Genomic DNA, 17,687 nt, shown 5'->3' with positions numbered 1-17,687 from the left:
GGATGGGTGTAGTGTCAGACTTAACTGATTTAGGTTAAATTGGTTTATTGAAATTCTGTCCCAGATCCCCTTCACATTCAACCTGTCTGCTCCAGCTGAGCAGGGAGATGTGCTCTAGCGCCCCCCAGCTTCTGGCCTGAGCCACTGCAGGCATGTGGCTGCATTTCCAGAATCACAAAAGTGAATGCCTGTTCACTTGTTATCGGTTCAATCTACGCGGCTCAGACTAACCTGCAAAGATTGAATCAATTCAGCCTCGGACTTCTTGACTGTCTGTACTTAGCCTAAGTGGGCATTTATACACATACATCTGTCTGCTCCAACGTGCTGGCGAGCCGACGCAGCAGAGCAGACTCAATTATCAGTTATATAAATGCCGAAATGCGTGTCAGCGTTGAGGAAATGGTGGCAGCGCGGTTTTCAACCAAAACACCTTTGATGTGTTTTAGTTCAAAAGTGCACCACCACCATTTTCTCAGCGCTGATGCACATTTTGCCATTTACACAAATGCACATGCTGCAGCGCTGGGTGCTTTTAACAGCACCCAGTGCTGTGGCGCAAACATAGGTACAATGTCCAGTGATTCTTGGTCAAGGCTACGCCACATCCTTCAGGAAGTCAGTCAGTCACTGAAGTCTGGCTTGATCTGCAATAAAGCCAGGTAAGCAACACAGAAGTAAGATCCTTATATCCAAGCCTCTTTAACAAATGTCTCCCACAGCAGGGACTCCCTAAAATCCAGTCTGGAGAAGAAGGTTTGAGGAGGCATGGATGTGGGTGCAAAGCTAGCCACTGCTATAACTCCAAACAGGTATATCCAACACTGCATTCAGGGGTAAACATGACAACTTAAAACTACAGCCTCTGCCTTTGGGGGCTTCAGCATTGAGGCAACCTGGGTGGGCATCTGTCTAGTCACTCAGACAGGATCCTGCCATGGTACTGATGCACACTAACACTAGCAGCAATCTTATTGGGACAGCAATACCCAAAGGCCCTGTGCATCAGAAATTCAGGGCAAGTTACTGAACAGTGTACAACACCCATCTACAATATGCCTTTGATGCAACTGTCCTTACCCCTCCAAGAAAAGTTTGCTACCTTCACCCCAAAGTGTGATGCATAGAGGCAATTCCTTTCCAACCGTCTGGCTCTCACCTCCAGGTAAATCCCATTTCATGTGCAAGTTAATTCTGTAATCAAATACTGGACCCTTTCCTCCAGCCCATGGTCTGGAAACAACCTTCGTGATGTTGAACATCAGTGGCATGGCTGGCAGTGATAGAGATAAACAGAGCCAAAAGGGTCCTCGTCTCACGTATGCTGGATTTTGAACAATTTTCAGCCCCATTTGGGCCAAAGTGAAAGTAAAAAAGAACACCCCAAAAAATCAAAGATTTGTTGCAAATGCTAAGTTATATAGTTGATATTAAAGGGGGCCATTCAGATTTTGGTTATTTAAATATATATAAAGCCAGGGAGCCAAATAGCTATCTATCTAGCTATCTTCTTTGTTTGCTTGTTTAAATCTCAACGTCAAGTTTTGACCAGTAAAACCAGAGCTCCTTATTTGGTACATGCCCACCAAATTGTTTTGTTCACTCTGAAGTATTTCTAAGAATTCCTTTTTTTTTTTAAATTAAAAATTGATCAAAACCAATGCTTTTCCAAAGGAACAAATCCCTTCCAGTGAGCTTGGCTCTCCAATGGAAAGACTGTTTCCTGCCAGCTGAAGAAATAAACAATGCCAGCACCCTCTCTTCTACCAAGCAAGTCAGGCTTTTGCTGCTAGATGCTTTGCAGCACAGATGTTTCTCTTTCTCTCATTAAAGAATGCCCAAGTGAGGGAGGAGGAGGAACAAAACCAACACACACTGCTCATCCTGTTGCTAATGGGGAGCAGCTTTTTTGTTAGCAGCTGCTAAATTAGGGGGCTCGGCCTCTTTTCACTTATGCACTGCTTACGTGGCTCCCCCCCCCCACTAAATTAAGGAAATAAGCGGAGTTCAAGACTGTATATGTGCAACCGGGAAACGCATGCAAACCAGGAGAAGCAGAGGGAAGAGATAACACTCAGATCCAGGTCAGTCTTTTAAATGTGTCACGTGGGCTAAACACAGCAGGCTTCAATGTGGAAAAACACCCTGTGTTTGACCCCACAACCGAAAGCTTAGTGAAGTTAAAAGCCTGGATCAAATTAACAGCAGCTCCAGTGATCCACTGCCCAGATCACAAACATATTAGCATCATTGGATCTCCAAGCACCGTGTCCCTCTCCTATGAAGCAGGCCACACTCATCAGCCCCAGGACGGAGCTGCTGGCTCTTGACCCCTGCCACCACCTCAGCTGCACCGGAAATTCTCCAGCGGCGATGAGCTAGGCAGACAGCAATAAGGCAGCCGTGTGAACACATGGACCTTGATTTTGGAGACACCACTGCACCTGGGGAATAGCGTCCCATGGTCCCTCCTTGCCCTTCTATTTCCACCTTGGCTCAGAGCACCGAGCTCTCCCGGCACGGCCGAGAACACCAACGGGGCCCTGGTGAGCAGCGAGGAGTGTGCAGCACAGTTCTAGGTGGGAAAGAAATTTCATTGTGGGGGGGTGGCAGTGGTGAGGAAGGGGGGCGATTGATAGCCTTGCCCTCGCACAGCTAGTTAACAAGCCCCCCTGTGCAGCAATTTTCAGCCAGGACCCAGGAGGAAACTCTCCAAATGAGGAAAGCTTAGAGCAGGATGGGCGGGGAGACATGCACGCAAATGCCACTGTGCTGCTTGTGCCAGCAGGGCCTCGCCCTCCGTGCTGCCATGCAGGCTGGGACTGGAGAGCTGGCTGAGGCCAGGGAGAGGGCTCTGTCTTGCAGGGACCTGCCAGAGCTTGCAGAGGTGAAGGAGGGGCCCAGGAGGAGGCTTCTGCTGAGTCAAGGAGGGAGGAAGAGCAGGAGCAAGAGCATCTGCTGCAGTTCTGAGCGCCTCTGTTCCCAGGTTATCAGGAGCAGATGCCAGCAAGAACTGCAGGGGCTAAAACCTGAAGCCCAATGTCTTAAAGGGAGCAGAGCCAATGCTGCTTGCTGGGCGAGCTGTCATTTTATTATTTATATCCCGGTAGCACCTCAAACCTTTGAGAGACTTCTTTCCTCTTTGGCACGTTCAGAGCTTTACAAGAGGCAAGATCGTTACCTTGTTTCCAGGGAGGGAAACTGAGGCACTGAGTGTCAGTGACTTGTCCAACGTTACCCAGCAGGCCAGTGTCCAAAGCAGGATTGGAACGTAGGCTCTCCTAAGTTTCCGTCCGGTGCAATATTCACTAGGCCACACTGCCTCCTTACAATTGGGCCCGTATCCTAGGTGCTGGACCAGGCACATCTCCTACAGCACCCTGCGGTCTAAAGGCACAGAAAGATGAAGGAGGGACATGCCTAGGGTTACTGAGCAAGCTAATGACTGAACTGGGAATAGGACCAGGTCTCCTAACACCCAAACTGCTCCTCCTTTCCCACTCCTTTCTGTGACAAGGTGTGGAGCAGGGTGGAGGGAAGTATGTTTTCTCGGCTTTCCTAGGAGAACCACTGACTGGCCAAACCAGCATCTGCAGAGCCGTTTGGACAATAACGTGTACTCAAAGTTACCTACCACTAATCCCCTTTGTACCTAGGTGGCAGCTACATAAGGGACAGCTATTTTCAGGAGTCCTAGAGGAAGGGGAGCCTCCTTGCAAATACAGGATGCAGTTTGCAGCCAGTAGCAACTCCACCCTCAGACAGAGCTGTACCATGAAAAGACTAGTGTTCCTTGGACTGTAAGCACTGTGCGATAGGCAGTGGCTTGCATAGACAGCCCCTAGATTGCAGATGCCTCTGTACAGAGTTGCACGTGAGCTAATTTATGTTACAGGGCAAGTACATGTGATATGAGAGACAGAGGCCATGGTCATTAAAGAGTCGAAAAAATTTATGAGCAGAGGCCATTATTCTTAGCGGGACTCTTGTCTGCAGGACGCCTGAAACCTATCCTCTCACTCCAACCAGATGAAGCGCAGCTTTCTTTACTATCCCACTGTCCTCACTGGCACTGTGACAACAGCCACATTATGGTGCTGGGGCTGCGCTGACGTTAATCCCAGTTTTTGTATAAATCGCAGGGCTCTGAAATGCTTCAGGGCTTGCAGAAGGCACGTGAGCTGCTACTAAAGCAGCTAATTCAATTAGGATGGCAGCGCCAATTCTCAGCTGGCCCTTCCTGTCTTCCCAGCCCATTCCTGGGTCTCTCAGATGGCCGGACCACCCAGCTCATCTCTCGCTAAGTCATCAAGCGCCACAAAAAACCTGTAGGAGGATGGAGGCAGCTTTAGGGGGTCACCAGGGGGTGGGAATAACAGGAGAGTGGCTCTGAGTTTTGATCAGTTTAATTACAAAATATTTTTTGCCCTCTGGGGTAGAAAATAGTAATTAGATCTCCATGTGCTGGATGGCTCTTAACAAGCATGATCCAAGCTGGCTTAAACAACACATACTATTGAAATGCTTGGTAGTTTTTAAAGTGACAGCCCATAATTAAAGCAGGAGGGCGGCTGCTTTGGAGTCAGACACCAGGCTGCCTGGAGACAGCTGAGCTGGCAGGCTGAGCACAAGGCCTGTACGCCAGGCTAAGCATAAAGAGCTTGGACAAGCAAACAGAGCCCGAGCAAATCTTGCCACATTCAGCCAGAGCAGCAGCCAACCTGCTAAGACCCCTTCACGGTGTCCGGTGGCTGCTCTGCGCTGGCTCCCGTGCCCGGAAACTCAAGAGCAAGAGCAGAGCCAGATGAGGCTCCACGCCAACTCTCCTAGGCGACAGGCCAAGGATGTCAGCTTGTCCCCACACTGCCAGGCAGCCAGGCTCTCTCGTCCTGCCCGTTCACCTTTCCCTCAGGATCTGGAGTCCCATGATTGCAAGCAGCGCTCTCGTGCTGCCAAAAGAGTACTATATGGACCGACCAAATCCTCCACATGGGGCTTATACCCTCTCCACCGCTAGTTTCATTCTGGAGGACGACCAGGGAAATGGACATGTGTCTTCACTTATGCCCCTCCAATCCAGAAGTCACTCACTGAATCCTTCTTCCTGACTCCTAAACAAATGTGGCATGACCCAAATATGAAGTGGGATGAATCTCTCACCACTGAACCTGAAGCCCAGACTTTGACAGGCCAGTTATTCCTGCTTTCTCCTCTCACTCTCACTTTCTACATAAGTTTTAAGGTCAGCTTTCAAGGAAGGAGAGTTTCTCTGCAACACACTGCAGACTTCAGTGCATTGGTTAAGCACAGAACAGAGCTGGAGCCGAGTCCTGTCACAGCCCAACACCGCTGCAGTTGCCCGGACTGCCGAGGTCGTAGTAGTGGGCAAGACGCCCCAGAGTGGCTGCCAACATACTAGTGGGAGGGGGTGCAAAAGGGCACCCTTCCTATTTCTGCCCCTGCCTTCCAGATCTCAGCTGCCACATGGATTTCTGGACCTTTAGAGAATATTTAAAACACTGAGGGTTCTCTGTCATTGTGTCTCCTTGCAGATGAAAGCTGTTGAGTGAAAGAGGCAAGGACCAAGACACATACTGGGCCCTTTCCAGCACAAACACAATGAGAGGTTCTGCTGTCTGAATACTGGTAGTCATTCAGAGGATGCATAAGCCATGCTAGAAGCTGGCCCCTCTTGCAGAGGGGGTCTGACTATACAGAGCACATGGGAGAGTGCAGCAGTTAAAAACCTTCCATGTGCACCTACTTTATTCTCTATCAATAAGTCTCCCATCCCAGCCTACTTTATTCTCTATCGATCATGTCAGCAGAGATGGCTTTTAATACACTCTGGGCACAAGATGCTACTGTGCAGTAGTTACTGCACGTTTATTTAGTCCTTGTATAAGCAAAATACTAAATAAATGCACAGTAACTAGAGTTACTGCACAGCAGCACCAGTGAACATTTTTTAAGTGACACTACCATGCAGTAGCCTAATAATAGTGCGCAGGAGCGTATTAGTGCCATCCATGCTATGACAGGCTACTGCGCAGTGAGTGTCTCATGTAGATCCACATAGTGAGACTGAGTGGCAACAAAGGAACATTTTCAGAGTCCCTGCTTAGACCAGAGCCATGAGTTCAGGCTGATTTCCACAACCGAAGCCAACAAATTGTCCTGTTAAAACTGAATGCAAGAAGGCTACTCTGTGGAACAGTCACCAGCAAGAATGGCCCCAAATCATGAGCATCTGATGTCAGAGTGATGTAGAACAGTGATGCTCAACTTTGTTCTTCAGCAGACCAGATAGGCAGTGCCTCGTCTGTCTGTGGGCTGGATCCAGCTGGTGGCCCTGATCCAGCACCGAGGACAGCCACAGATCCCCATCTAGCCACATGGAGGGGAACAAAGGTAGCCTGGCCCCAAGGAAGGGAAGGGGACATGGTCTGGCCCTACAGGGGGAAGGTGATGTGGCCCAGCCCCATGAAGAAAAGAGGGCTTCACCTGGCCCTGGGGGGAAGAGGCTATGGCCCAACCCTGCAGAGGGAAGGAGGAGCAGCCCAGCCCCAACCTGGCCCCGTGCAGGGAATGGGCATAGCCCAGTTCTGACCTAGTAGTTTCCATAGTAGCAAGGGTCAGGAGGGACCTGAACAGATCATCCAGCCTGACCCCCTGCCACAGGCAGGAATGACCTGCCACAGTGTTTAGGATTTGAGAATCTGACAGCTGAGGAGGGTGGTCGTATTACTTGTCCCTGGTCTGCGGACTGCGTTTGGTCCGCAATCCAGAGGTTGACCACCCCTAACTTAGAAGAACGAAGGAATGCGGCTCTTCACTGCTGCTGATGCACTGAGAGCTCTGGAAGGCACCACAGTCCCTCAAAAGGAAGCTCTGCTGAGGGCACTGGCTTGTAAACAGCAGTATTTGGGACTTGAAATGGAAGCATGTTTCTTTTCCTGCTGTTTATTATCCCCAACTGTCCCACATTCCCTAGTTAAACCACCAGGATCCTTTATGCAGCAAGACTGGCAACCAAATTATCCTGAAGCTGGATGCTCCCACCATTTTCAACCTGCCTCTGCCCCTAGTTTTGTCCATCCCCTGGGGCAAGGGTGCCTCTATTGTGGGTATAAAAGAAGTATCTTCTTCTATAGAGGGATGCTGAGCAGCTTTCCAACACATTTCCTCCTTTTGGAAGTAACTTATAGTTACTACAGTAGGTACCAAGTCTCAGGACGACACAGGAAGCAAAACAAATTAAAGTGCTCCCCAGCTAAGGAGTGTTTGCATGTGCAGACAACATGTCTTAAACATCAGCAACATACCAGCAAAATCATTTTCTTTTGCCCCACAAGTTTGCTCCCTGGCTGCAACTCAAGTCACTCTGCCCATTCACCCAATCACTTTCTCCCACTGGTAGTGCCACAGGACCCAGGCAGCTATGGAACAAGCTCCCTTCCCCATTTTGACCCCAATGTCACATCCAAGTACATTCTCAGACTCCACAATGTACTCGATGGCCTTGGCCATTAGGTGGAGATTAGACACAATAATGATGGACAGTGGTGTAAAACCTTGGGTTCCAGTTGCTGAATCACAACTCCCAACACTCCTTGAACTTCAAGAGCATTCCAGCAGGCTGAAATCAAAGGCAGACATTTGGTCTGCAGAATTTTTGTTAATGTGAGAAACCAGCTTTAATATTGGACCCCTGAGTTTGCTATTTGGATTGCAATGCAACTAGCATGAATTAGGGTTGTGAGAAACTTCAGCAGCCGTTCTGATTCAGAAGAGTTTCGGCCTGTTTCGGAGCCTGAAACACCAATTCTGAAAGGAAACAAAAGGCTCCGAAACATCTCTGAAACAAAACCATCTCAAACGTTTGAGAAAATTTTGGAGTTTTGGAGCCGGGCTTGCAGGGAAACAGAACCTAAGAAGAGGAGGAGGAGGACCGGGGGAAAGACTGCCCTGATAGTGACATCTGTAGCTGGCCAGTGTCTGCGATCTGTCCCTGAGGTCCCTTCCATTCCCGGTGCTCTGGGGGAGGGAGGGCAGCCTGCTGGCATCCCATGCACAGATCTGGGGGCCTGCATCCCCCGGGAAGAGTACGGCACAGCCCCGCATCCCACCCAGGGGGCTCGGGCCCCCAGATCTGTGCATGGGATGACAGCAGGCTGCCACTGCCAGCAAGCGATACGAGTTTTGCTTTGAACAGTTTGAGGTGCAGTGTCACAGAAAACCCTGTGCCTATCTCCTTGAAACTTGGCAGGCTTCATGCTGTCAGAAGGGGCTACCATCCCTGCAGTTTTCATCAGAATCAGGCACAAAATGACAAAGTTATAGGCATTTTAGTGATTCCCCATTATAGCCTATGGCCGAGTCACCGAAATGGCGGTGAAAAACTCCGTAACAGATTTGGCCAAATCGAAAGGGAACAGTGATCCAAAACACCGAAATGAATTGCTGTCCTTCTGAAACTGCCAAATCTGAAACTGAATCGAAACATAGCCTTTTCGTGCAGCCCTGGCATGAATCCCACTTGTGCATACCAAACAATCCCACTCTAGTGAACAAGAGTACTTAACCTTTAAGCAGAGTAAGATTAATAACAGTCATAGCAGAAGTGCTCACGTTGTGGCCCTGTCAGATTCTAATGACTGCGAATTCTGCTAAATACCTGCCATCAACAATCTCAGACAGAACTTGAGAAGATGGCAACTAATTCAGAGACAGACACAAACTACTGCAGAACCCCACGATAGCATTTCTTAAGAGATCTGCCTTTCAGCCCGGGACTCACAACACATTCACATCCCAGGACTTGAAAGGTAGGGAAGGCAGAGACTGAAAACACACGAGGTCCCATTTCTTGGCAGCAAGCTCCAAGCTCTGAGCTTACCGTTGTTGCAGTGCCTCACGCAGTCCTGGAACACTGCTCGCCACTTGTCCTGCTCTTTTCCAGTCATCAAGCAGAAGTAGTAGTGCCGGGCATAGGGGTGCCAGAGGATGAGAGGAAACTGAGTGGGGCACTTCAGGATTGGGGCATTGCCAGATTTGGATGTAGTCCCTGTTGAAAGGAAAAAAAAGCACCTCAAGTTACAGGTCTATGTTGCCAAGGCCATGCAGAACTGGCCTGGAAGGAGGCCTTAGGCTTTATAACCAAAGACCAGGGTTTGAATTACACTTTGACTCTGGGGGGAGGTCTGCAAAAAAAACTGGCTGTATGCACAGGTCCCTGCCAGTCTTGTGGGGCTAGGGCCAGCGGTGGTGGCAGCTGGAAGGAACCGCTGCTCCCTGGGTTGCTTAGAAAAGCGCAGGGCAGGGGGGGCCTCGTCTCTTATACAGGTCTCTTGTCTCTTATGGGGGGGCTCAGCCTCTCTTCCCCCCCCATAATTCAAACCCTGCTGAAAGCAAGGCACAGAGAAGAAACAACAAATAGGGTACTCTGGAGAGAGATGTCTGGCCTATCTGGGCCCTGGAACAGCACAGTGAGCTTCCCACACCACCCTGCACTGGTCACAAGAAATGCCCATGAGAGGTCAGGATCTAGAGATGGCCAGTGGGACACTAACTGGGTGTTGTTCATCCCCCTCCAGCTCACTGGCTCATAATCATATTTCCTCATCTCCTTTCCAGCCTCCATTTGCACCATATGATTACATCCCTTTCCTGAAGTCTCTGCAACACAGCCAACCACCACAGGGGGCCCACTGAATAGGGCTGGCACTTAGCCACAGTGGGAAATTGAACTGCTGGAAATACTTGTATTGGAAGGGGAGATGGGGGAGAGAAGTGTGCGTCAATTGTGCTTTGCTACCAGCTGTGAAGTAGGTCCTCCCCCCTGTTTTCTTGCAGGAACAGGTCCGGCTAGACTCTGCTGATCAGGGTGGGTGGCATTGCTCCACCTGAACATCCGCAGAGTAGAATTTGTCCTTGACCCAGCCTCTGAGCACTCCAGAACAAGCATATTTCTCCACCCCACCTTTGCCTGAAGCACAAATAGCAACCTAGGCTCCCCTTCCTGATCAATGACAGCATCCCAACAATGAGTGGGACCACTGGAAAAGCAGTGATGAGTGACAGGTCAAAACAGAAAGGCAGCTCTACTCTTTCCATTAGGCAGAGTAGCCGCCAGCCACAACCCCAAACCAAATGGAGGAGTAGATAAAGGCCACTGGTGCATGTCATAGGTTGATGGGTTACACTGAGCCTTCTTTCGCCATTACGCGGCCAGAGCAGAAGGATGGATGGGTGTTGGGTATGTTGAGTTTCCAGTCAGCACCTCTGGATTTTATTAAGGCTTAGATTATCCCAGAGGAAGAGGCAGCAGGGAAAGCATACACATCTGGAAAGCTCAGCATCTTTAATAAAGAAAGAGCTAACAAATTCGAAGCAGATTTCCTTCTAGGGAGCTAACGAGGCCCTTCCTTAAGCTGCCAAGGTCAAGATCACTTCACTGTGCTCACAGGGACAGAAGAACTCACCCACCGGCGCAGAGCAGAGCACACAGCAACCTGCAGCTGCCCAAGAAGCAGGTTCCCACTTGGAGGGAAGGTCCCAAGGTGGGAAGTGTGGCTCCAGGTTGAACCAAGCCAGGACCAGTGTGTTTCTTTCTTTAATTTCCCACAAACTGCAGGATTGTTGTTTCCAAATGAAATAAGCTTCCTGGATATTGCAGCTGCTCAGCTAAACTGACATCACCGAGTTCACCGAGCAGCTATGGGGGAGCCCAGGGTCTGGGATGCCTGCTGAGAGCCAGGGCTTTCAGACCTCCATGCTCCACAGAAGATGCCCTGGAAGCACTGGGGTCCAGCCTCTGGATTCCTAGTAGCTCTGTTCCCAAAAGGGTTACATGGGAACACGGCCTTGTGTTTCATGAAAATGCATGGATCCCAAGGTCTCAGATGAAGAATTTATTTCTGACTCAGACTGGCCAGGCCGCCAGTGAAACTTGTTTCCCCAGATTTGTGACCAGTTCTTCCCCTGGGCCTGCACTGTCATTATCAAACAGAAGTGGTATTTGAAAAGGCACCAGGCTCTGACTCAAGGACCAGAGGTTGGATCCCAAACACTGCACCTCACTTCCAGCAGTGACCAACACTCCTGCCCTCTGTAGCTCCTGGGCAGAGCAGAGAGCAAAATGCTGCCACCGTATGCAGGATGACATGCTGGGGTGGGTGGGACAAAAGGTTCTGCAGGTTATAAAGGGATTTATTTTGCTTATACAAGGGCACTCTTCAGAAGGCTGCATGCATCTGTCCTTGCCCTCAATACCAGTTTTTGCCCATCCCATTGCCCATTTACTTCCCTCCCACAGGAAGTCTAAGAAAAGGTGACACCATTTCACTGGGATCTTGCTATTCTAGGCCATCTATCCAGCACCCCAGCTCCTGCTGGAACACCCTTATTCCACCCCCTTCATCATACCCCAAACCATTTTCCACGCTCCCACACTGGCATGTTGGTCAAGCTGTTTATTTACAAATGATTGGGCTGAGGCATCTTCCTGCACACCACAGCTCCAGAGTTTGAGATACCACCGCAACCACTGTGTTTTGGAAGAGACATCCCCTGCACAATGCTGAGCAGCAGTATTTGGAAAGAAGTCACCAGGGAAGGACAAAAGGACAGGTTCTCAACAAGGAGTGGGGAAGGCTTCTTTGGATGGCCATTAACGCTCCAAAAACCTGTTCCCTGAAACCAAGGATGGGATTATGCCTTTTAAAACAGGGAAGCTATCCACAAGCAGCTGTGAGAACCAGGTCTGGCCAGTGGCAAGTCTAGTAAAGGAAAGACAAGCAGGGTGGAAATAAAAGCAAAATCCCCATATCCCCACTGGTCAGATTTTCAGTGGAGCTCATTTCCCAATGTGCATCAAGCACTTTTGACAACCTGGCAGCAGTGACTAATGCTGGGTCCTTGAAAACAAAAAGAGGGTTGCCAGTTTGCACTTTTCTCTCCCCTGATTCCAAACCCTCTCACCATACTGTAAAGGAGGAGGGGTGAGGGGTTTTCTGTCTGCCAAATGAAATTGTTGCAGAAAAATTAATTGCCTTGCTCTGGAGAACAGAAGCTAGACAATCAGGGAGCCATTCCTGCACTCCTAGAAGAGAACAGGGAAGCAGCACATTCATCCCAAGGGCAGTCCCAAGGGATGGAGCAAGGAAAGGTCAGGAGAAACATGTGCAGCAGAGAAACCCCACCCACACATGAACCCCACCATGTTAGCATGCATGGTGCTGCACAGACTCATCACTAAGGGGTACTGTGAATTCCCCCTTTGCCCTGCCCACCTTCCTTCCTCTGCAACCATCTCTCCTATGGGGAAGACTGAGATGAGGAGAGCTAGAGGAGACAAAAATAAATTAAGATCATACATCTTTGTCTTCCTCCACCTCTTATTCTATATAGGCTGGACAGCATTCTGGGATGCCAGGGGCAGGGAATCAGACATGTAGGCCAGCCTAGAACAATACAGTGGCCAACATGCAGGCCAGCCCTCCAATATCCCATCTCACTTTTCACTTGGATGAGGAAGAGTGCTGAGAAAGAGGACACGGGTAGTCTTACCTGGAAAGCTGTTATTGACAAGCTCAAAATACTGTTCCAAGGAGGTGAGGATTTTGTAACCAGCGCTGTTGATGAGTATTCGAGGCTGCATCCCTCTCTCATAAGCCTGGAGAACAGAAAGGAAGTTGGTTAGTCAATGGGAGAGGGTCTCAAAGCAGCCCATAGCTCCATAACTTGGCAGCATGGCTTCTCCTGAACACCTGTCACCCTGGTTTTTGGCACGGGTTTAATGTACTAAGGGGGGTGGTGCATGTAAGAGAGAAATTCACTGGCATGCAGAACAACTGGGCAATCAAACACCCACAACTCTTGCATGTGGGTTGTGATGGGGAGGGGAAACTGCTCTCTTGAGAGGAGCAGAATCAGATGTTTCCCTTTAGCAGAACTCAAGAGAAACGGGATGACTCCTTGTGGTGGACTCCCTGTCATGTCAGGGGGGCACATGGTGCCACTCTGGCCTCCGACAACAGTTAAGAAAGCTTACATCTTACCAGTGCAGCATTCCCCATTGGCAGGGGAGAGCCACTGCTCTGCTAGCTCAGGAGGTTCAGAGCTTCCTCTTTCCCAGCACTGCAACCCCTGCCAGGTCACTGAAGACCTCTTGGGCACACACATGTAGGGACTGTTTTACAATGCTAAGTGCCACTGGTGTGCAAGAGTTGGTGCTGGAGAGTCCTTGACAGGACGAGGAGCTCTATTTCAGAGGTAAATTCCCTGCATCAAACAGGCCTGCAATACACTCTTCCCACCGCAAAGTGGAGAGGGAAGGGTATGAGATGTAGTGATGGCCTCACCGGCTTGTTCTCATACAGCACCAAGCCATAGTTGTGCGGAACAACGCTGAAACGGTTTCGCCATTTCTTGTTCTCCTCCAAGTACTGGAAGAGGTTCCCAGAGAAGATGACGTGGTCCTCCAGCGGCACCTGCCAAGAGATGGGAACAGCATGGTGAAAGCCTGCATGCCAAGAGAGGAAGGACAGTCAGGTGGTATGTTACAGCGGGGCAGGTTGCTAAGGCATTTCACTCATGTTCTGGAGATGAGCGCTCAATCTTCACTCTAGACTCATGCCATAGGCTCCCTCCATTGACCCAATGGTATATAGGCACCCGGTCATTTGAACTGAGAAGTCTAAGGTGACCGGCCATGATGCCCGTTACATCACTCCCTTGCGTGCCATTAGCTGTAGAAATGATCATGTCTTAGGCAATAGGCTACTTCAGCTTGAGGTGGTCTTTCAGCATTGAAATTAATGCTTTTCAGGTAGCCACCTCACTGGTCTCAGCTCAGAATCTGGCTTCTGGCACCTATTCCTTTATGCTTAGCTCTTCTAGTATACAGGGTGTTTATAAAGTCCTTGTGCAACTTTAAACTTTAATGATTTTGGATGTACACATGATAGAAGCAAACTGTAAATGGCAATGGAAAGCATACAGTAATCCATTAAGTTTTAACACAATACAGCTTACATTTCTAGACTTCAACATAACATCTTTCGTGATACACTGCTCAATCTGATTCCCCAGCTCACAGACAACGTTTTCCAGTTGCTGCTGAGTGATTTCATGAATTGCATTTGTGATCCTTATCCTACGCACAGCTTACACTAAAAAACTTCTTAATGAATTATGCTTTCAAGTGCTGTGTACAGTTTGCTTCTATTATGTGTATATCCACAGTTATTAAAGTTTAAAGTCGCACAAGAACTTTATAAACACCCTGTATATCATTTTCCCTTCATAAGTAAGTTGCCTTTTTTTTGAATTACGCAAGCTTCATCCTTGCTGTTTTCCCTATGGATGGGGAACTGGAGACAGAGAGGGCAAAGTGTCTTTCTCCAAGACCACACAGCAGGTCAGAAGCAGAGCCTGAAGCAGTCTGAAAAATGCCAACCAAGCTAAAGAGGTCAAAGAGCATAGTGAGTATTCACATACTAATGAACTTCCATCATACACCACATTCACCCCCCCAAACCCTCCCCCCCACAAAAACGGTATTTAATTTATTTGTGTATTGATTTGTACAAGAACTGGAGCCTCGGCTCCCATGAAGATCAGGCTATACTTGTTCAAGGCACTATACAAAGCAAGAATCTAAATCTAACCCAATAAGCTTATAATTAGGGGTGCACCTATGGAGATTTTTGGGGCCAATACAGATAGCCAATTTTTAAGGAGGCATATCAGCTAATATTGATCCGATTTCTGATACCAACCTGGCAGCTTGGAGAGCTGCATGCAGCTGGTAAGTCTAGTGTGGTAGAAGGGGAGAGGGGAGGGAAGTGGTGTTGGGGGGGGGACAGATCAAGGCCTCCACGGTGAGGGAGGAGTGAGGCAGGGGCTGGAGCAAGCTGGGGTGGGATGGGTGCAGGATGGAGCTGCGACTTGTCCAAGGGGTGTGCGGAAGGGGTAGAGCAGCTCCCACAACTCCATGCTACTGGTTTGGGAACCACTGGTCCGGCGCTTATCCACCAATTCCTGCTGTTGCTTCTGCTGTTTGACCAGGAGGGCATGGGGAGGGGAGTGTGCCCCCGATCTGCGTGGGACAGGGTAGGGCTGGCTGAGAAGAGCCTGGCTCAGCCCTGGCCCCAGCCCACTCTGCCTTGCACAGATCTGGGGGCACATGGCACTTTCCCCTGTGCCCTCCCAGACGAGCAGCAGGAGCAGCGGCAGAAGCCGGTGGACCAGTGGGCGAGTGCTGAACCAGCAGCTCCTCGATGAGCGCCGTGCAGTGGCAGGAGCTGCCCCCGCATGCCCACCAGACGAACCAGGGCTCCATCCCATAGGCGGGGTGGGCCAAATTATTGGCTACATCAGGCCAATTTCCGATGCAATCAATTTTCTTTATATCGGTGCCGATCAGATATCAGACCGATGTATTGGTGTGCCTCCCCTTATAATGTAAATAAATGAAACAAGAAGCAATAAATTAATGAAAGTTATGAATAAATAAATGAAATAAATCAGCTGGGGTTAGCTGCTCCCAATCACACGGCAAGTGAGTTCAGAATACTGGAACACACCAACTGGCTCATCACCAGTTACAGGCAATCATATAAGAAATGAATGACAGAGCTACAAGAATAACACTTGGGTTTTCTATATCCTGGACCTTATAAAAAACTTCCCCAGTGGACTACACTGGCTTAAAACCCTTCAAAACATTTCTGCCTGAGCCAGCTGTGAGTGCAAGAACTTGTTATGTGACTCTAAACACAGGCTTACCTAATGATTTAAAAGAATTTGCATCCTAGGAGAATTTTTATGACCCAGGGAATATAAACAAGGCCAAGGAGCACTTCTTGCTGACAGTCTGTGTATTCGTCCTGCAGCCAATTCCTTAATAACGGAAGTCAGCAAAAGAGTCAGCCTTTAGGAGATTAGACAGGCCTCAGTGCTCCAAATGCACAGACCGCCAGTAATATTTAAGTGGAGAATGGAAGCAGAGAGCCTAAAATCATGGCTCGAGTTACTCTAGGCTCTTACTCACACCTCAGTGCCTCTCTAGTACGTATACACATGCATACACTTTTCATCCAAGTGGTGCTTTCAATCTAGGATAATTAAGCTGTTTGGGGCATGCATTGAAACCTTGGTCCTCTTTCGCTAGTGTTGGCAATCCACTTGCTTCATGGTGAGGTCACAAAATAAATTATTCAAGTGCTAACAGTCTTCCAGTGGCTTCCCACAATGCCTGTGAATTCAGAAAGGCAGATATACTACCACAATTTATTGGCACAAGGCAGAGCAGCTCTTCCAAATGCAGTGCATAATCATGGGATGTGGCCTCAGAAGTCCTAGTGCTGCAGTAGGGTGAGGGTAGCACCAGGATGGCCACAGGGAGGGGTCTGCAGTGTGTCTGTTCAAACCTGGGCTAACTCAGCCTCAGTGACTTTCCTAAAGTGCATGGTAGGGCAGAGTCTCCAAAGTCCCAGAATAACTGCTTAAGCACTCAGCTACCACTTGGAGGGCAATGAAGTTAAAATGAGTGACCCCAGCTCCAGTTCATCACCTGCGTCTGTCTGCCTCTGTATTTTGTGATTTAACTTTAAAGAAAATAGGTGGCATTTGACATTTGTGTGTGCATGCACATGCCTGCACACACACTTTGGGGATGTGACAGGCAACAGAAAAGTTGTTGGCATGTGCACAAACATCCAAACCACCAGACAACACAGAATTTCTCTGTTCCTCTTCCCATTCTATCCATATTTCTTTACGGTGCTTGGGCCAACATTAGGTACCAAATATCCACCTGACGTGTGACTGGTAAGTTAACAGCATCGTTTTAAGTGATTTGTACACTGTCTAAGGCAAAATTGGAAACTGAACCCAGGTGTCCTTTTTCTCCTGTGTTCTAACTACTAGACCATGTCACTAATTAACACTTCCTTCTATATCATTATCCTCTGTTTATGCAGGCTGTAAATAGATGTTTTGTTCCTCAAAAAAAAAGAATCATGCAGTTCTCCCATCTGTTTTCCCAAATCACCTGTAAGAAAAATGCTAGCAAAAATACTAGATCAAAGGAAGGACATTTTACACCTAAAAGCCTGTCCAGCATCTTTCCAGCTACACCTCTGGGCCAATAAAGAGATATTACTTCACCTCACCAATTTTACTTCTTGCTTATTCCCCACGCCATCCTACACCACAACGAGGGAAAGTAAGATAGAGGAGTAAAAAGAATTTGATAGGGAATGGTGAGTATTAGTTAAGAGTTACTAGTAAGAAAACCTTAAAGTGTAAAGAAACAACTGGGGTTAAGCTACAAAAGAGGGCATCGAAGTGAGCAGAGGGAATGGAAAAGCAAGCCATCAGAACAGGACAGTCAGAGTATTCTGATGATTGCATAAACCCCAAAGCCCACACATACGCACATCTGCATAAGAAATCATAAAGCAGATCTCAACAGTCCAGATTAAGTGTCTCTAGCAGGGTGGCATGTCACAATCTGTGCTAGGAGCACCGCCCTAAAATAAGCCCCATAAACCAATTTCTCTCTAAAGGCAGTCTGCACAGCCCTGAGCCATTCCAGGGGCATGATGCAAACGAGGTATTCATGTACAGCTTGTTAAGCCTTACAGCATCAGTTCACAGCAGACACTCCAGGCCTCTTG

The 17,687-nt window shown here is 48.7% G+C and overlaps 1 protein-coding gene across 2 annotated transcripts in view; it reads right to left on the bottom strand.

Annotated features, from left to right (window-relative positions):
* The window catches only part of NIBAN2 (niban apoptosis regulator 2), a 114,944-nt gene that overhangs the window by 21,269 nt on the left and 75,988 nt on the right, over positions 1 to 17,687 (bottom strand). For both annotated transcript variants that reach the window (XM_090021399.1, XM_090021400.1), the window contains 3 exons: positions 13,365 to 13,493; positions 12,571 to 12,676; positions 8,900 to 9,067 (listed from right to left, as the gene is read on the bottom strand). In XM_090021399.1, the coding sequence (XP_089877525.1) occupies positions 8,900 to 9,067; positions 12,571 to 12,676; positions 13,365 to 13,493 (403 nt within the window). The remainder of the gene's footprint in view (positions 1 to 8,899; positions 9,068 to 12,570; positions 12,677 to 13,364; positions 13,494 to 17,687) is intronic.

Source organism: Crocodylus siamensis, chromosome 11, assembly GCF_052110815.1.
Source record: "Crocodylus siamensis isolate JL-2025a chromosome 11, ASM5211081v1, whole genome shotgun sequence".
NCBI lineage: Eukaryota > Metazoa > Chordata > Crocodylia > Crocodylidae > Crocodylus > Crocodylus siamensis.
The sequence above is the reverse complement of the archived record's forward strand: the minus strand, read 5'-3'. Positions and strand labels throughout refer to the sequence as shown.